Raw genomic sequence first — 22,291 nt, forward strand, 5'->3', positions numbered from 1 at the left:
GCACGGATATTTACAAAGTCAAAAATTTGTTATAATTCAAAATAATAAAACTGTCTTACTGTAAGTACAGAGATATATAAAGAAAAGAGAGATGTGAGGTTTCGTCAATCAGAATTTGACTTACGACACAAAACTAAAAATAACCACATAGCATACAACAATAGACAAGTTTTTATACTATATGCAAAGTTGTTAATCGCCCTGAGTCTTGTTTCAGTAGTGACCATTTTTACATCTACTTTAGTACACGTTTTGTAAGTCAGACAATATTTTGTTATTCAGACCATTAATATTTACTTTTTCAACACAGGCTAATTTATATAACATATGGATGAGAAGAAATTTAAAAAACAAAATTAAACCTTATCATATGAATATATTTACCACATTTAAACTATTCGTTGTATTTTTTGTCACTTAATTTCTCTTTTTACGACATGAAAGGAATAATCCTTTTTTTCACGTTCGAGTGTTGATTTTGTGTGCATGAATTGATACACGATATCAATTCTTTTCCATTAAATTACATTTATCCAAATGTTTTTGGGGAAATCCTATTTGTCATTAAAATCTCAGTTTGTACAAATATGCTTTTTGAAATGTACAAAATATATTGTTTTAAACTTATTCATAAAGACATCGAATACAATCTTTCAACTGCAAGATTATTGAAATAGCTTTTGAATACATGTAACACTTTTCATTTGAATACAGAAAGGGAAAATACTCATTACTTATTATACAGATATCAATTCTAGATGTATTTTAGTTACCAACACTCAACCAATTATCTGTAAGAAGAAAGACAACTCAATTTGCCTTGCGTAAAATTTTTCCATAACCGTACGGTCATCACGTCTTATGTAAAAGACAGCGTCCGTCGTGGTAGCATGTGTGGGAGGTCGTGGTGATAATCCCGGCAGGGATAAACCAACTCTTTAAAATTGGAATGCGCTGCTTATCCGCTAGGCACGTGGCATTAACAACACACAAACGGTACCAATTTTTAGTGTGACAGATGCACATTTTGGTATGATAAATATCTGTTCAGTGATACTCGAGGACAAACTTAAAAAAAAAAAACAACGTATATACATATTAAGGAATGCGACCACACACTGAATCGGATCCAGAGTTGTGTGTCTGGATAAGATGACATTTCTCCCTGCCATGTGAACGGCTCAGCGTTTCGGTTTAGTACAAAGCAGGGTTAATATTGATAGTGCATTAATATGTTCTTGTCCTTAATATGCATTTTATTTTCCGCTGGACGATAAAACAGCCATGAAAAGGGGTAGGGGGGCAAGGGCTTTTACTATTTTGCTGTTTTGGGGAAAAATTTTGTCTTTATTTTTTATTTTGAGAATGTATTTGTTGTTAACTTTTATTGAAAATTTCAATATACTCACTGATACTAGTATGCATTTTGACAGATATGTTGAAATATTGATCATTTTGGTATCGTCCGCCTCTCTCTTATTTCGGTACTCTGTGTTTTTGTTGTGATTCGTGCCGATTTAAAAAAGTCAAAATCTTTTCAAACTGTTTTTTTATCATACAGTTTTAACTCAACCAATTATCTGTAAGAAGAAAGACAACTCAATTTGCCTTGCGTAAAAATTTTCCATAACCGTACCGTCATCACTTCTTATGTAAAAGACAGCGTCGGTCGTGGTAGCATGTGTGGGAGGTCGTGGTGATAATCCCGGCAGGGATAAACCAACTCTTTAAAATTGGAATGTGCTGCTTAGCTAGGCACGTGGCATTAACAACACACAAACGGTACCAATTTTTACTGTGACAGATGCACATTTTGGTATGATGAATATCTGTTAATTGATATTCGAGGACAAACTTAAAAAAAAAAACCGTATATACATATAAAGGAATACGACCACACACTGAATCGGATCCAGAATTATGTGTCTGGATAAGAAGACATTTCTCCCTGCCATGTGAACGGCTCAGCGTTTCGGTTTAGTACAAAGCAGGGTTAATATTGATAGTGCATTAATATGTTCTTGTCCTTAATATGCATTTTATTTTCCGCTGGACGATAAAACAGCCATGAAAAGGGGTAGGGGGCAAGGGCTTTTACTATTTTGCTGTTTTGGGGAAAAATTTTGTCTTTATTTTTTATTTTGAGAATGTATTTGTTGTTAACTTTTATTGAAAATTTCAACATACTAGTATGCATTTTGACAGATATGTTGAAATTGAACATTCGGGATCATTAGGGTCTCATCACTGGTATTAAGGCGCTCCCTCATTCGGAGAAGGATTTCAGTAACATACACATCACATTAACATGCATCTCCTTCCCCTATTGTATTGATCATCACCAAATATTTTGTTATTATAAAACACCAATGTGCAGTTTTTCTGCAACTTTCCGATTTAAACACCGAGTAAAACAAATGCAAGGTAATCGGTCATGCATTTTTCATGACTAACATTTAAAATGTGGTGTGGTTTTATATTTTTACCTTTTTTATAATTATACAATCCATTAGTTATTCTTAGTGTGTCTACTTGAAATAAAATTACTTCATTTACTAGAAATAAACTAACTGCTGAAAAAGAACAAATTGAATAAATTGGATGCAGTATCCTTTGAACTGTTCATATATGCATGTGAAACATCCTTTGATAAAAGTAATAAAACGATTGCCACGGACAAAGTCGGCAACAAGGTACAATATACCTATCAAATCACTGACTGACAATCTTGAGCTTCACAATCAATGCTTATATAACAAAATGTACATTATTGATAAATGGAAAAGATGCTCATCAATTCATACATCAACATGCTCAAGAAATTCACAAAATTATGAGTAACACACAGATAAATGGAGCAAAAATTAATATAGAAATGTTAAATCAAAGTTTAGCAATAAAACTTAAAGAAGCACTGAACTCTTTACAACAGAAAAAAAGTCATTGAAAAAAATCTAGACAATGAGCAAGAAAAGCAACATGAACTCAAACAAGATGAAAAATGCTTTAAATGTAAACGCCATTGCCGAACAAGACCTGTCATGTGTAAAAACAATCACTGGGTCCATTATAAATGTGAAAAACTGGTTGAAAAAGAAATTGAAGAAATAGAACAAAGCGAACATAACCATGTGTGTAAAACCTGCATAAATGAAGAGTTTAATACAAGAAACAACTTTGAACAATTAGCAATTTTTGATAATGACTGTTATATTAATAATCCAGAACTGTCAATAGCTGACATGATTTTACAGGAAGAAATTCAGTGTAATGCCTGCAATAATGTAGAAAAAAGTGTTGAAAGCAGATGCCCAATATGTGACATGCCATTTCATGACAATTGTCTAGATGCTGAAACCCAAAAATGCTTTTCATGCATACTAGGGCTAATTGATCAGAGAGACAAAACTCTACAACAAACACATGAAACAATACCAAAAACTGTAGAAATAGAGGAAACTTATATTAATGAATCAAGACAGGTTAACATTACTCAAGATACAACTCCCAAATATATCCAACCTGAATCTAGAGCTACTGTCTGTAATGTACAAAGTAGATATAGGAAGATGTGGCATGAGTGCCAATGAGACAACTCTCCATCCAAGTTACAATTTATAAAAGTAAACCATTATAGGTCAAGGTACGGCTTTCAACACGGAGCATTAGCTCACATCGAACAGCAAGCTATAAAGGGCCCCAAAAAATTACTAGTGTAAAACCATTCAAACGGATAACTATATCTGAATATGTTATATAATAACACAAATTAAAAAATTAAAAAGTGGGAAAAGTTGTGGACCAGATAAAATGTGTAATGAAATTATAAAACATAGTAGTTCTGTAATATTAACAGCAATAGCTTAATATTTTAACCTTATATTGTCTACCTCTCTATATCCTGTAAATTGGAATAAATCATTTATAGTTCCTATATTTAAAAGTGGGGATCATCTAAATCCTTCAAACTACAGAGGAATTTCTCTGATGAGCTGTCTGAGTAAATTATTTAATATGGTTATAAATTGTAGGTTACTTACTTTATTTGAAAATAATATATGCCACCATCAACTAGGCTTTAAGAAGAACAGTAGGACTTCAGATGGTGTCTTTATTGTAAAGACTCTGTTTAATAAATATATAAATCATAAAAAGAAAAAGATTTATGGATGTTTTGTAGACCTAAACAAGGCTTTTGAGTCAGTGTGGAGGTTAGGTCTTTGTATAAAATAACAAAACATGAGAATATTGGTGTGAAATTTTATAAATTGATAAAAAATATGTATATGAATACTGAAGCTTCAGTGAAATCAAAGGAGAATATATTTGAATATGTCTCTATTGATAGAGGAGTGAAACAAGGGGATAATATGAGTCCAAACTTATTTAATGTTTATATAAATGATCTACCAGAAGTATTTGATGAAAACTGTAAACAAGTGACTCTGCAAAAAATGTCTATGAACTGTCTTAAGTTTGCAGATGACATTCTGTTATTATCTGAAAATCCTGAAGGTCTACACAACTCTATAGATAAACTAAACTCTTATTGTAATAAGTGGCAGCTCAAAATAAATACACAAAAAACTAAAGTAATGGTTTTTCAACAGAAGAATATGTTATATAATAAATATGATTTTTACTTAAATGGTGACAAACTAGAAAAGGTTTTAAAATATATATATCTTGAAAATATAAATGAAGCGTCTGGGAAATTAACTTCATCACACATTGAATTGGCTAAGAAAGGTACTAAAGTTATGTTTTCTATGTTTAAGTATCTTTCTCCATTAGAAAATGTGTATATAAAACTATACAAAAAAATTGTTTGAATCCCTAGTTAAACCCATTCTCATGTATAACTCTGAAATTTGGTATATGGATTTTTATGAAAAAATTATAAGAGCTGGTAGACGAGCACAAAGTAAAGACATGAGTAAATTTGATCTTTTAGCAATGATTGATAGTAGCCAAGTGGAGAAGACACATTTAAAATTTTGCAAATATATACTGGGGCTTAGTAAACAATCTGTCAATATAGCTGCTAGAGCAGAACTAGCCCAGTATCCCATAGATGTCTTTATTAAAGTACAATCTTTGAAATACTTAGCAAGAATATCCAGTGATGAAAATAACCCTTTATTATATGATGCTTTCTGTTTATCTAAATGGCTTAGCACAAACGGTACTTTTTCATGGTTCTCATATGCAGAAAATATAGCCAATACAAATAAATTAGACATAAATAAAATGCAGGATATAAACTATAAACAAGAGAAGAGTTCATTCTCCAAAAAAATTAAAAAAGAACTAAAAGATAGCTTTGAAAATATATTCTTTGAAAATTTAAAATCAACTAATGAAACAATTAAAATGTTCTTGTACAGTAAAATTAAAACAAAATATGAAATGGACAAATACATTCTTAAAAAAATAATTTTGAAAATCGAAAATTATTTTGTAAAATGCGAGTAAGTGACCATTTTGGGAAATAGAGAGTGGTAGATATAAAAGAATTCAAAGAGAAAATAGAATATGTAAACATTGTAATATTAATGAGGTTGAAGATGAAACCCACTTTTTCATTACATGTAAAATTAATAAATCTTTACGTAATCATCTTGAAAAAGACATAAATATATTTGTCCTGAATTCTTTAAATTGTCTGAAACAGATAGATTAAAATTACTTCTATCTTCATTTGATATTATGCAGCTTACTGTTCCGTTCATTAAAAAGTCATTTGCAGAGGAGAGTGGATCTAACACCTGCATAGATATTATTATTGTTTTCCTACTGCTATATATGATGTTTAATATGTTATGATTTTTGCATTGTGTATATATTTGTATTGTATTGTTTATATGCCTTCAACCCCTCGGGATATAAATGTGCATTTCATTAATAAACATATACTGATTTAACTGATAAGAACAAGATAGATGAATATCAAAAAAATCGGATGAAGGAATTAAAACAATTGGAACAAAATTGAAAAAAAGAAGAACAATTAAAAATGAAAGAAGCCATGATTAATGAAAATATGAAGGAAAAAACAAACATTTTAGATAGATTACATAAAACAGAATTTCGAAATTTAGAACTGGAAAATAGAATCAAAACTTTGTACACCAGGATAGAGTCTTTTAAGAATAAGCAAAATCAACATCCTCCTGAACACCAAAACTCTACTAGTACTGCTACGGATGACCTTGTAATTGGTATACGAGAAAAAGTGACAAAATATTGTAAAGTTGATGATGAACTAAATAAACTTCAAAATGAAAATAAAAATACCAATAATGACACCCTTAATAGACAAAATCCAACATCATATGTCTATACAAGCAAATGTATTCCTCAAACCAACAATCATGCTATAGTGATAGCTGCTATTACCTAAACTATGGTGAACCACCAGCAAATTATCAGTACGGGAATTATGGAAAACAGTACAGTGAACCTAAGCATTACTGGTACCAATCAGAAAATGAAGATAGGAAATATCAAAATCATGATCAAAGAGAAATATCTAGTCAATACTTATATCAAACAGAACTAGAGACCCGTAACATCTACAAGGATAATTTAATAGAAGTTGTTCCAAATTGGACAAACAATAAAAATGTCCAGAAGCATATATCTGTACAAAACAATGCAATACAACATTTCAAAACTAATGATTTGAATACATATCAGTCGAGGAATACAGATCAGCAAATGATAGACAACCAGTATAGACAGATACAAGGACAACCGTTGTACTACCAGCCTGTAAGTCATACAGATAATTTTTTATACCATCCAAGCCTCTACCAGACACCACACTCGTTGACGCTTCGCTTACGTATGTAAATATTAACTGTACAAATAATGTTATAGATTTTTTAAATAATGGTGAGCAGAAGAAAAAGAAAATTTTGAGTTTTAACTGTAAAAATATTTTAACTTGTGGTCCATTCTTCGGAGAGAAAAAGGAAGATGTAGATATTTATTTACTTCAGGAACATTGGTTGTTTGATTGTCAACTCAACATATTGAATGAAGATCACTCCAAATATATAGGTATAGGAAAGTCGGTCGACTCTGATGACCCACTGCCTCCAATACAAACGCAGAGAGGATATGGTGGAGTAGCAATATTGTGTCGAAAAGAGCTAGACACATTCATTTCACCTTTGAAAGCAGGAACCAGTAGAATTCAGTGCATCGAATTAGAAGGAGATCCCAACATCATTATTGTTTCTTTATATCTACCATGCAAAGGACCCAACAATAGTACACAAGAGCTACTAGAATGTATAGACAAACTATAAATGAGATTGTTTGTACCTACTCGAATATATACATTCAAATGGAAAAGATGCCACTGCCATTGACTTTATACTTTATCAAAACAAATATTCTGAGAACATAATAGATATACAGAAACTAAATGTCACTTCAAATGTCTCGGATCACTATCCTCTGTTATTGTCTGTTTTACATCATCAGATAAAACTCAATGTAATAGAAAACTCTCAACATCAGCAAAAACTTTTAATAAAAGAATAAAATGGGACAAAATTGATACAGAAAAATACGCAAGCCTCATCTCTACAGAAATTAATTCGACAAAATGTAAAGTACAAAATCGTGAAGACCTTAAGAGCGGTTTCAATATTTTAAATAACATCATAATTAAAGCAACTAAAGTTATTGCTCCTAAATAAAAAAAAAGGGAAAAAGAAAGCCAAAATAACAAGTGATGAATGAGGAAATCCGTAGAGCTATCAGCAACAAGACAACTACGTTTTATAACTGGAAAAGTAACGGAAGTAATAATGATCCGAATAACGTTTACCTGAAACAAAAGAAACAAACAACTTGTCTTATGAAATGAGGAAACACTATCGTTTGAAAATAGTCATTAGAAGAATAAAAGAGAGCCAAAAACTAATTGAATCTAAAGTCACAGATACCAAAACATTTTTTAGAATGATTAGAAATCAAAGAGGAAAAATGTCCAAACATATAGATGAACGCAATGTCGATAATCAAGTTTATTACAGTGACAACCAAATTATGAACGGCTGGCATATACATTTTGGAGAACTAGCTTAAAAGTCTGTCAATACAAAGTTCGATCAAAAACATTTGGAACATGTTGAGAAAGAAGTTAAAGTAATATCTGATATATGTCAAAATAGATATATCCATATGCAAGTGACTGATGAAGAAGTAGAAAAGCAATTTCAAGTTTGAACAAAAACAAAGCAGCATACATTTATAGAATCACAGAAGAAAATATTAAACATGGTGGTGAAGATCTTAAAGCTTATATGCGTGAACTGATAAATATGTCATTCAAATACTGATTTGTTCCAGACTTACTCAAAATTGGCACATTATTTCCAATATTTGAAAATAAAGGCAATATTAAAGATGCTATTAAACTACCGTGGAGTTACTGTCACACCAACCTTATCGAAAATAATAGAAAAGATCTTAAAACAAAGAGAAAATGTAACAAGAGGCTCTCAAGAGCCCGAATCGCTCACCTGTAATTTTTTGCTTAAATCTTTCATCAATGATTATTTTTGCTCTTCAATATATACTAATGAGTGGCTTAAAAATGCCATTTAAATGTTTTTTGTATCTTGTCATATTTTCTTCAAAAGCAAAAAAATGCATTTTACCCCTATGTTCCATTTTAGCCATGGTGGCTATGTTTCTTGACGTACAAGAAAATAAAATACAAAATTTATACTAGATACTCTGAAACACTTTCAGCCCAAGTTTGGCTGAAATTGACTCAGCAGTTTCAAAGGAGAAGATTTTTTAAAGTAAGCAGACTAGATGAACAAATTGTGAAAAATTGTCTTTAAAGGGCAATAACTCTTTAAGGGGTCAATTGACAATTTTGGTCATATTAAACTTATTTGTAGATCTTACTTTGCTGAACAATTTTGCTGTTTATTGTTTATCTTTATCTATAATAATATTCAAGATAATAACCAAAAACTGCAAAATTTCCTTAAAATTACCAATTTAGTGGCAGCAACCCAACAATGGGTTGTTAGATTCATCTGAAAATTTTAGGGCTGATAGCACTTGACCAAATGAACATGTTTACCCCATGTCAGAGTTGCTCTAAATCTTTAGTTTTTGAGATATAAGCCAAAAACTGCATTTTACCCCTATGTTCTATTTTTAGCCATGGCGGCCATGTTTTTTGACGAAACAGAAAATAAAACACAAACTTTATTCTAGAAACCGTAAGGATCATTCAGCTTAAGTATGGTTGGAATTAGTTCAGTACTTTCAGAGGAGAAGATTTTTTAAAGTTAGAAAACATGATAAATAAATTGTGTAAAATTGTCCTTAAAGGGCAATAACTCCTTAAGGGGTCAGTTGACAATTTTGATCATATAAACAGTAGTTTAGAGGAGAAAATGTTTGAAATAGTTTACACTGGACGGACGACGACGGACGCCAAGTGATGGCAAAAGCTCACATTTCCTTCGGAAAGGTGAGCTAAAAATTATTGAATCTCAAAACCCGTTACAAAGTGGATTCACAGAGGATACCACCCCACTTATGTGTGAACTCATAGAGGAGTTTGAGAGAGAAAATATAGATTTGAAAAGACCAACTTACATAGCTATACTCGATGGGAAATCAGCCTTTGATGTGGTAGTACATGTAAACCTTATTAGAAGACTCTTCTAAATTGGGATATCTGATCAATCTCTACTAATGATACAAAATCTTTACCAAAATGCTGCTACATGTATTAAATAGAATGGTCACCTTTCCTAACCTTTCTTAGTAGATCAAGGAGTACGTCAAGGTGGAGCTTTATCTGCTGACTTATATAAAGTATATGTCAATCCTTTACTGAACCTCTCGTGTGAAACGGGACTCAGCAGAAAGATTGGTAAATAAACTGTTGTGCACCTACCTGCGCTGATGAAGTCGCTATTATAGCAACAAATCCACTGGAGATACAGTCCATGGTTGATATTGCTCTTGATTTCAGTCGTAGAGGAGGATACTTATTACCAGCAACTAAAAGTGTAGTACTGCCAGTAAGAACAACCTCAAAAACAATAGAAGCTGGAGAAGGATTTTGCATTATGGATGATAAGCCAATGCCAGTAGTTAAAACAGCACCACACATTGGAATACATAAATCAGAAAAAAATTCAGTTCAGTTAACAGTTGAAGAAAACATCAAAAAGCAAGACGCACTTTATATAGCTTAATGGGATCAGGTCTACATGGAACCAATGGATTGGACCCAGAAACAATTCTGTCACTAGTAAATACTTTTGTTATACCAATTCTAACTTATGGACTAGATATTTTTATTCCAAAAGACAAATCATTAACAACTCTTAATCTGTATCATAAGAAATTATTAAAACAGCTACTACCTTTATCTACTAATACAGCAGACCCAGCCATATAGATACCTATTGAAGCTGAATTACATATCAAAATTCTGACATTATTTAGGACCATCAATAGATCAGAAAAAACTTCCAATGAATGGAGAATAGCAGAAAGGCAGCTTAAACTAAAATCCTTTAATGGTAGTAATTGGTTCATTAATATTTAAAAAAAAAACTCTGTTAGCTATATAATGTAGAAAATATAGCAAGCTTTTTGGACAATCCACTAACGAAAACAAAATGAAAATTCATTATAAACAATAAAGTGCAGATTTACTAGACCAACAAAATTCTTGATGACTCAAAGATGTACTCAACTCTCCAATATATGAATTGTCAATATATTATCGGGAAAATACACCCATTGATCACCACGAAGACAGCCAACAATAGAGACATTTCAAGGATTCCTACAAGAATCAAAATCGCAATAGGAACATATACATTTCAATCGAATCGAGCTGCATTCAATAAAAATAAAGTTCGTCCAACATGTAAGCTCTGTAACAAGAGTCCTGAAATCTTATCACATTTTCTACTAACGTGTGAGTCACTTGAAACAGACAGGAAAAGATTGATGGAGATAATAGTCGAAAGAGGTAGTGAACTTTTAGCAAAATCTTGCTTTGAAAATGAAGTAGACTTAGTTCAGCTAATAATTAATCTTTTCTATTATACTGTAGATAAACGCAATAATGATTTTAATCAAAGTATTGCTGGACAACTAGATTATTATTATTATAATTATACAGTATTTATAACAGCGCATTATATAATATTAAAATTACCCTAAGCGCTTTACAACATATATCAATTCACATATATAAGTATTAACAATAAAATATGAAAGCCCATGATAAAATTTAGCATATATATAAAAAAATATATATATGTAAATTTTTTTTAGTAAAAAACGATCACTATAAAAAAAGGGGAAAAAAAGAGATGATATAAAATCCTAAAAAACTGATTTTTAAATATATTGCATAAAAAAACTATAAAACTACTATACTCCAACTAGAGGGAGTGTGTAGACAGCTTATTAACAACCTACATATGAAGCGGTATGAACTGCTAATCAAACAACAAAAATGTGACAAGAAAAACAGCCTATCATGATGAGTAAATTTAAAGAATATTTTGACATTATGCTGATGATCAGGGTGGGAATCTCCACAGGTATTATCAGTTGTAAGCAAATCAAATAAACAAATTACATCCATTTTCACTGAAGTAGTACACCTATTTATTTACGGACCAGCTGAGGCCCACCTCCGGGTGCGGGATTTTCTCGCTGCGTTGAAGACCCATTGGTGGCCTTCGGAGGTTATCTGCTCTTTGGTCGGGTTGTTGTCTCTTTGACATATTCCCCATTTCCATTCTCAATTTTAGTTATCAACCAATAATAAATTTTTGCTTTAATTGAATCAAGAAAGGAAAAAATGCAGCTCATTGGAAATAGAAAAACAGCAACTGAGGCCAGCAGAGGATGTATTCAAAAGTAAAATAACAAAAATACCGAAATCCAAGGAAAATTCAAATCAAAAGCCCAAACACATCAAGCGGATGGAAAACAACTGTCATATTCCTTACTTGAAACATGCATTACCTGATGTTGAAAATAGTGGATTAAACCTGGTTTTAAAGCTAGCTTAACTTCTCACTTGTATGAGGGTCGTAATGGGGGTACCTTCATGACGAATAACGGTAAAAAATCTTGCCAAATGACGTTAACGGTAATGACGATAAAATGTACACTTTCTGTAAGACGATAAAAAAAATCGACTGATTTTGACGAATCACGTTAAATATTTTCCAAAAATGACGGTAGTGATAATTATTTGAGACCTATGATGAATCACGGTAAAATTTTGACCAATTTGACGCTAACGGTAGCCGAAAATGACCGTTTTAATCCTGACGGTAACGGGCATTCCTACCCTCTTGTATGACAGTCGCCTAAAATTCCATGTTGACTAAGTTAATCACAAGTAAGTCGATAAAAATGAAACTTTCATTAAACTGCTCCAGGTGGACAAATAAAAATACCAAAGCCTTAAAGAATGTACACTACACTTGTAATTTAAAAACTTCGGTTTTAAAAGGCTGAATTGGCCCTCAGACAAACCATTTGTTAGATTGTTGATGGAGAAAAAGTTAATGAATAGTAATATACTGCCACAGACTTCTGATAATGATCAAGATTTGATCACAATAGTATTATAAAGCCAAAAGACCCCTTTCGCAACGTTCTTATCCCGATTTGGTTAAGATATTAGTGTAAACAGGAAGTATATCGGAAACGAGGCGCAATGTGTATCAGCTGGAGAAAGTAATTGTAAACAACACGGGATTTTGAAATAATATAGTTCTTATCGGCGAAAAAACTATTTTAACAATGACTTCATAACAGCAGATTATTGTTGGTGAGTTATATGTTGTATATGTATCTTTTTGTTGTGAAATTAGGCGATAAAATCGTAGATATTTACATGACATGGATAAAGTCATAAATTTTTAGGCCAATATTTGTACAGGTCATTACATTCTGTCGCAAATACAATAACAATTAACAATACTCGACTTTGGAAACGAAAAATCTAATTCAAAATACTTATGCTAGAGTACGGAAACTTGTATAAATTTCCTTTTTGAGTAGTTGGGTGTTAGTGTTACATGTATGTTGATGTGCTCCATGTCGACTGTGACTGCTTGAGTTCCAAAACTTCAACATCACGTTCATTTTGTTTGAAATATTGTATGTTAATTTTCTTATTGAAAGAAATTTTAAATACATATGAACATTTAAAATGCACAGATACCTATCTTGTATATTAAGCCTAAGAGCAATATTTCAAAATATTACATTTTTGTACATGCACATGTAGTGAGTTACATCATGTAATATGTTACTTTATACACAATCTTAAATATGAATACACCATTTTTATCTTAGTTTTCCATGTTGTAGTTTCCAGTGTTTTAGCAGTAAAATGGATAAAACAAACAGAGTTTCAACTGGAAAGAAATCTAGAGGAAAGCAATGTTCTGTTTATGGGTGCTTTAATTTTGCCTTCCTTCAAAATAGAATTCCATCAGGATTACACTTTTTTCGTATACCTAAAGCTGTTCTTTCAGAAAAAAAGCAGAAGGATAGATGGTGTACCTTGATTAAACGAAGAGATGGAAGGGACGGATTTTCTATGAATAGCAATACTGTTATTTGTCAAGATCACTTTAAAAAAAAAATGACGTTTCAATTTCAATGGGTACAAAAAAAATGGACTCTGAAGCAGACCAAATGTTGTTGATGTTAACAATCATAGGTCACAGTACGTCCTTCTGCATGGAGTCTAGGATCGCACCGTACCACAATGTAGGATATACAGAGCCCAAAATGACCAGTGTGAAACAAAAATAAATTCATTAAATGTAGAATGTAAAAATAGAGGGAGAGGGGACGTTTAAACTGCATTTGGAAAAAAGTACGTTTGATAGTGGAAGACGTTCTGCCTTCCATGGGTCTTCTATTTCACACCGAAGCCTACCCACCCGCTTTTTACTGCTGGACTGGTTAAGACCAGTTGGCCATTTGTATACACCTCTTCAATGTGTGTGTCTAAGCACGAAGGAAGTTAAAAGTGTGGTATAAACGCTTAACAAATCACATATTTCTTCTTTACTTCCATATAGTATGTATGATCAAACAATTTAAAAAAATATCGGAAAATGTTCATCGTTGAATGACTACTATAAATAAACTCATCATAAATACCAAGATTTAAATTTTGTATGCCAGGCACGCGTTTCGTCTACAAAAGACTCACCAATGACACTCGAATCAATTTAAAAGGGCCAAATAAAGCACGAAGTTGAAGATCATTGAGGACCCAAAATTCAGAAAGGTTTTGTCAAATACAGCTTAGGTAATCTATTCCTGTGGGTACTATGCATCTCCTCGTCCAAAGAGAGAAATATTTAACGAACATTTTTAAAAATTAATATATTGTTTGGATGGCATAATACGACTGTTGTAGATAATACGTAGTTGTGAATTACTGTTTAAGATACAAAGTGTCGTCTAGCTTAATTTTGCGTTCAAGAAACTTACAGCAGTCATGGTTACAATGATCAGGATTTAACTATAAAATACACAAGAAATTTGCGTAAAATAGAAATAAAGTGATAGATTAAACTGGTAAAATTCAGTAACTTTTTAAAAATTATTTGTTAATTAGTTGCATTGCAAGTTGTTGGAAATAATAAATAGATGAATGACATGAAAACATTATTGACTTGCTATTTAATATCAAGCATCTTCGTATCTATATAGACTGCAAATAATTAGGTTTACCTTATTCAAATACCAACATCATAGTACTGGTGGTGTAGATTCAAAGCATTTGTGTTTTGTCTAAAGACTAGACTTCTTCAACCTTAAAGATTTTTTATGCAAGTGTTTACTGATTACATTTCGGTGTGTTGTTTTTTTTTTTTTTTTATTTATGACTTGGAGTATGGATCGATCCATGATGGTGTTTATTCCATGAAAGAAATTTTTCAATTACCATATGTATATTACATACAGATTTAAAAGTCAAATTTCTGCTGGACGAAACACTACTTACATTATACCTACATTAAAAATGTCATTTTTACTGATTTTCGAATTATCATTTTATTTAAACTTTGTAATCAATGAAAGTATGTGACAAGGAAGCCAAACATGTCGATCTGCAATGGTATTTAATAGACCCAATTCTGTCCTGGCGCAGTTTATATAATGATGGTTGACATTTATTAAAAGAAAAAAAATGATTTTTCTATTTTAGAAATGGTTTTTAGTTATATATAATTAGCAACATAATTAACGTTGAACAATGTGAATCAGTCTTCAAAATTGCTACCATTTTACCATTTTGCTTATATATAATTTGACAAACAATTTCCATATGATTCAATGTAGTTGTGTGAGTGGCTATTACCATGATTGCGATTAAATGCATACATAAATTCGTATATTCATAGATCAGGCCGTATATTGTCGTGTTTGAATTGTTTACATTTTGTCATGTTGAGGCCTTTTATAGCTTGCTATGCGGTATGGGTTTTGCTCATTACTGAAGGCCGCACGGTGACCAGTAGTTCGTTAATCTACGTCATTTTGAATTCCGGTGGACAGTTGTCTCATTGACAAATCATGCCACATCTCCTTATTTTATATTCTCTCTTTAGAGACAAAATAGGACAAACCAAATATATATATGTTAAACGAGTTTTGTTTTTGAAATAAACAAATTTAAATTTGAATAAGAACACACCAAAATATACTCGTTTGACTGACAGACTCATTGATTGATTATCTTTTTTCTTGGATACATTACTATAGGGAATAACAACTTGAAGGAATACATCTCAAGCGCGATCAGCATACCAAAAGGAAAAATATTATCTTGTTAGCCTGGTAAAGAACATCAATACCATCTGATGAAGGCTAGTAAGAACAGTACACAAACTCGATCATACAACCCTCAAGGGTGACTGGGGAATAGATGTATAATCATTATTTGTTTTCTTCCGACCAGCAGTAAATTTTGCCGAAGTGGGTCGTCCGTTTGGTTGTGCGGGAAGTATAAGTACGTAGTTACGTCCGGTCAGAATGGGGACGTAAAATCCAGTGCCTCGTGTAGAAAGATTGCCACGCTCTCTGCAAGTTAAGAACTCTTGCAACAACTCTTTGAGTGTTCCGTCCGTATGGGGCCTCTTTGAAGGCAAAATTCCTGTCCTTACTTACTATACCCTCATTTTCCAGTGGCAGTCCAATTTTCAACGACCTTCATCCCAGACTGCCTCTATTACATGAATACCTAGTGTTCTCGTCCTGAACATGCATGAAATGTTTGCAACTGGTAGTTAAGCATCCAACAATCAATCAACTTCCTTCATGCCAAACGTTGACTGGGGTACGTGTAGGAATTTGGTCATCCTATGACTTCTCCCACCCTGCAGGAAAACCGATACGTCTGTTTAGCTGAAAGGAACAGGAACGGACACTTCGTGTAGGGAGAGTGCCACGCTGCCAATGTTCATCGAAACACCTATTCGACGGGTATGTAGGTCTGTTTCAAAAGCAAAATGTCTGCTTCTATCCAAAATACTTTTATGTTCCATTGACGTTCGAAATCCCCACACTTCATCCCGGTAAATCTATTTGCTGAACCAAATAACTGTCCTTCCTCTATGACAAATGTTTTGGTGTACCCTCAGACAAAACCCCATACACAGTTTTTGTTTGTAAATAACATTACACAAACAATTTAATTAACTTATTGATGAAGGAATGATGTATTGACAATTCATTTGAAACCTCAATATACTTCTTGATACTAACAAAGGAAGAAATCCAGAACAACAAAAAGTCTGTTATATGTTCCTTTGGAATTTCAACCATAAATGAAGAACAGGTCTTCCTTTACTGTACTTGATACCAAATTACATGCATGTCCTTAAAAACAAAGTTAACGTTAAAAAGCAGGGTCTACTAAATGCATCAAGACCACGAAGCCTCTTTCCAAATTATTACTATTTTTTTCAGCAATCAAAGCCAAACTTCAGTGGCACTGTGATACTACCAAGACTAGGGGCGGTTTGAATCAGAAAAAAAATCCCAGATCTGTAAGAATTCACACAATATAAGTCTAAACATAAAACCTGGCTTCTACATATTTTATTTCAAAATTATATTTTATGGATTTCTATTTATAATCCAAATAGTGTTTTCATGAATGATCTATGTAAAACTGGGCAATATTGCATGAGCTTGAAAAATATTACGGCGACCCATACTTTTTATTTCATTATTGAAAAAAGCATGGTAAAATCTACATTTTGGCTACCTTAGGAAACATAAAGTGATGATTCATCTTAATAGAGCTTAGTTCGGTAATGAGCCTTGTGTCCGACAGAAGCTATTAAACGACTAGCACTAGTAAAATAGACCGACGTTACAGTATGAAACTGAATTATATCAAATGAATACAGAGGGAAAGATCTAAATCTCCATTTCTAATATTAGCTCATTTGTTGATTATAGATATACATGTAGAATAAATCATATACCTTTATCTTGTCTGGGGAGAATTGACTATAAGAGAATTTCAGACTTTCAGACAGAGAAACAGGTGTTTCTCGTTTTTTTTTATATTGATTAGACCGTTGGTTTTCCTGTTTGAATTGTTTTACACTAGTCATTATGGGGCCTTTTATAGCTTGCTGTTCGATGTGAACTAAATTTGAAAGCTCCGTCTTAAAGGCCGTACTTTGACCTATAATTGTTAACTTTTAATACATTGTGACTTGGATGGAGAGTTGTCTCAATGGCACTCATACCATATCTTCTTATTTATATTTTTCCGATTGGTCTTGTAAAACACATATTAAAAAACACACACACACACACACATAGTTATATATTTCTGCATAAAAGTACATGTAAAGAAACTATTTGCTTCTAGTATTTAGCATGCATATCAAATATATACGGATATAAAGTGTCATTCTTATGTAGCTGTAATGTCGAACATTACAAAATGAAACCACACCCGTTTAAAGTTGCGAAGACAGCTTTCCTCACATTTGTATCAATCAACCACATATATGATCTAACTGCAGCTGGTATCAGAGAAATAGTAATAATGACATAATGTGTTATCAGGTATGTATATATGTCATCCTGATTATAATCCCTTTCCGTTCTGTTAACCCAAACAACAAGGGGAACATAACATATTATGCTGAAAGTTGTTATCGCAATAACAGCATATGAAGATGATAATATCTCGTCTTCGCTAGCAGAAGAAAACACTGGTTCGCTTTCCCCTCCGATGTGTTCGCCCCGTTGATCTGATATCTTTTTTTCGGCCATACCGCATGGGTTTAAATTTTCCAAATTCGTTGACGGGTTGATTCTGTTTAAAGGTGCTGGCGTGCTCACTTGTTTACTTAACCTTTTATGCATCACAACAGAGGCAATCATAATCATTAGTGACGGAAAACTAATGACAGCAGCCAGTGTTTCAACAGGAATAGATGGATGGGGATGGGCTTCATTTATTGTATCAACGCATATTTTTTTGTGATCAGCAGATTCTCTCATTTCCACTTTTGTTCCATATTGAATTATTATTGGTAATGCAACAGCATACGTTAGGAAAAAAGGCAAAACCATAAATAGCCCATGGATACTTCGATGAAAAATACGGCGTAGTCTAAAGTAGGTTGAAAATAGATTGATGGGAAAATCAAAACATAAAGTTACCAAAGCCAATCCACTAAATAAATAATATACCAGGGACATATTGAGTACCATTCTGCAAGTTGTGTCGCTTTTCCACCAATCATCATACGGTATTATATGTACAAATGGTAAAGTTGTACAGACTATCAAATCTCCTACAGATAAAATTATTACTTTCCAATAGAATAAGTCCTTCCTCAGTTTTTTTAAGATAATTAAAATAATAACTAGAAAATTGGAAAAGATGATGGCTGCAACAAGTATTGCAAATACTATAGAAAACTGTTGTGTTATTATATGGTATTCATTTACATCTGTGGTGTACACATCTGAGGTAAAATTTAAACCATTTAAGAATTCAGTGATGATGGAATGATTCGAGATGTCGAAATACCGAATATAATCCGAATCCATTCTTACTTCGTGTGACTATCTATGATAAAAGAAAAATAATACATATTAATAACATGACTTCCCGCCCACCTCCTCCTCATTAGTTTTTGCAATCTAATTGTAGTTAAAACATCATATGGAAAAAGTTATTTTAAGATCGACGTATTTTAAACACGGAGCAGTTTTGTTTATATGTTAAGACCTAAATGACCTATAGTAGATTAAGAATAGTCTCGTTATCACTGAACTAGTATATATATTTGTTTAGGGGCCAGCTGAAGGACGCCTCCGGGTGCGGGAATTTCTCGCTGCATTGAAGACCTAATGGTGACCTTCTGCTGTTGTCTGGTCTATGGTCGGGTTGTTGTCTCTTTGACACATTCCCCATTTCCATTCTCAATTTTATCAATATGAAAATGAAGGATAGCAGCCTTGTTTAATATGAAATATCATAGAAACTAAGAATGATTGTGTAACGTTCATTGGACATTTATTGATGCATATTCAGGATAAGAACCAATAAAATCATAAATCACTGACAGATAGATACAATTTGGATCAGTTCTAACCTTCGGAAATGTCAGAATAATCTGTCATAGAACTGTCAAACACTGTTCTAATTTAAAACTGGCAGGGTCTGTTCGACGTTATAACTATCCAAATCGGTTCTAGGGTAGATCCGTCAGGAGTAGAACAGTTCGAAATGACGTAAAAAAAGGTCGCTGTTTGATTATGATTTCAAACAGTTCTAGTCTTCGAGGTAGTCAGGGGGAGTAAACTTGTTTTTCTTTGTAGGACACATTCAAGATCAAGAATTAAGGGCATTCATGTTTGCTATATAGTTTTGATACCACGGGTAGTATTTGCGAAAATTTGCATACAAGCACACAAGCTATTTTTTACCTCATCACTTAAAATAAGTTATAAAAATAGTTTACCTTCTTGTACTCTACTTTAAGAGATAAATAGGGCCGAATTTTTCAAGATATTTATTCGAAAGTTAGATATACCTAACTTTTTGTTTTAAAACATAAACACAAGCGTTGTTTTGAAAAAAAACATTTGGAATATCCTCTTTACATAAGTATGCTCTAAATATGTGTAATAATTCTTTGGAAATATTTCAAATATATTAAATTTTTCGTCTTTTTTGCTGTATATTTATCTAATTTAAAAAAAAAATTATCCATGAAAAATTAACACGAATAATCTTCGAACTCAATTAAGCCAAACTACCATTTTAAACAAGTAGTCTGTGTACCCGCTTTCAAGTAAATGAATAAAATCAGTGGAAAAAATAAATCTTTTTTTCCAAATATGTCGAGAAAACTGAAAAATATTTTACGTCAGCGATGTTATTATCTCCGCCCCTTAACTTATCGTTTTCCCTAACATAGTTCTAAATCCCGTTTGAAAACAAGTATTAACAAAAATACCTAACTCCAAGGTAAATTCAAAAAGAGAGAGTTCCATAAAAACGGACAAAATCAACGTTAGACTACCCGGTATATCTACCAACGGAAGTAATAGCAATTGTCAAAATCTAGAACGTCAAATTGACATTAAATGGTCAAATATCAGGAATCCCAAATCAAAGGATCCGAAGTCTTTAATAAGTATGAGTAAAAGAAGTTATCAAACCGAATAGTATTTTGAATATTTAAGGGGAGAAAACACCTGTAAAAAATCACCAGAGCACTTCGACCCAAATGTATTGGCGTTGCGTCCAGTCTTAACTTACAATTTGCAAAAACATTATGCTTATAACTTGTATGCCTTCTGAGGAATTGCGATAACAAGCAAAATACATAATGTAGAACATGACCTTGACCTTTGACCTTAGCCTTTGTCTGACAGAAGCAGTTGAACGACTAGCACTTAGTAAAATAGACCGATGTTACCACATAAAACTGGATTATAAATGGAACAATTGAATACATCGGTAAAGATATTAAATCTACTTTTTATTTTAAGCTGATTTGTTGATTATATATATACATGTAATGTATATCATATATCTTTTACTTTTTCTTGAGACATTTTCCTAATTGTGGCCAAAGGACCTCATATCAAAAGATTCTAAGTTTTTTGGACTTGAGGTTTATGAGTTAAACCAACATATCATTTAAAACTCAAAAAAGGATTTGACGCTTATAAATTTAAACGAAATAAGTGTTCGATAACAAATATCGTATCGACATTTTTCGAAACTAAGGTAACATTTTAGAATCAAAAGTGGTGGCCGAAAAAAAAAACGTCAGAACACAAATCAAAAGATCATTTCACGGAAAGGTAGAACGAACTTATAAATAGAGCTGTCCAAAACAATTCTAGTGAGAGTACTGTCAGAATCAGATCTAGCGAAGAACTGTTCAAATGGGTTCTCGGATAGAACTGTCCAAAATTGTCCGAGGGTAGAACTGTCAGAAAATTAATGGGGCGTTAGAACAAAAAAATTTTGTCACATTTGTATTTTACAGATTATAAATAAGAAATAGCAAATAAAATAAGCTTACCACATTAGACAATCAGCGTACTGAAATGAATATTATTCATAGTCTTTATTTTTATACTATATAACAAATTACATGTAAATTGTCGACATAATTTGACCAAATCACCAATATTACAGTAATAGCTTTCAACAGCTTAATACATGTATTTATTCTAATAATACGAGTGTCTTTTTGAGCAAATTCATGTGGAACAATACGAAATCGGGTAATTGAACATAACTGAGATGACTCATTTAATCGGGGTTCAATGCAGGGGAAATGCGAACCTAGAAATCACTGTTTTAAGAGAGATGGAAGATACCAAAGGAAAATTCAAAAAAAATCTGACTTCGACATTGCAACAAACGAAAGATGACGAAAAGACAAACAAGTTCATTGAATACAACACCGAAAATTAATGACTGAGCAACACGAATCCAGCCATAAAAAAGGGGATGACCTCAGGTGCTTCGGAAGGGTAAGTATATCCTGATCCTCTAGTGAAACCCATTGTGTTACTCATATAAAAAACGTTGATAAGTTATATTAGGGGTTTATGCGTTAACGTTTTACACAAACTAATAAATTGGTTGAAAAGCCCGGTGTTCTTTCCGAACTAATAAATCTACAATTAACACCAATCAACGAAATATTATTTTTGGTTCTCAATG

General features: G+C 32.4%; 1 protein-coding gene across 1 annotated transcript; it reads right to left on the reverse strand.

Annotated features, from left to right (window-relative positions):
- Window positions 1-17,890: 17,890 nt before the first annotated feature.
- Window positions 17,891-21,677, reverse strand: LOC127728793 (uncharacterized). Its single transcript, XM_052236407.1, has 2 exons — window positions 21,642-21,677; window positions 17,891-19,165 (listed from the first exon to the last, which is right to left on the reverse strand). The coding sequence occupies exon 2, from the start codon at window positions 19,144-19,146 to the stop codon at window positions 18,019-18,021; it is 1,128 nt and encodes a 375-aa protein (XP_052092367.1). The 5' UTR covers window positions 19,147-19,165; window positions 21,642-21,677; the 3' UTR covers window positions 17,891-18,018.
- Window positions 21,678-22,291: the final 614 nt, after the last annotated feature.

Source organism: Mytilus californianus, unplaced genomic scaffold (assembly GCF_021869535.1).
Source record: "Mytilus californianus isolate M0D057914Y unplaced genomic scaffold, xbMytCali1.0.p SCAF_2, whole genome shotgun sequence".
NCBI classification, from domain to species: Eukaryota; Metazoa; Mollusca; class Bivalvia; order Mytilida; family Mytilidae; genus Mytilus; species Mytilus californianus.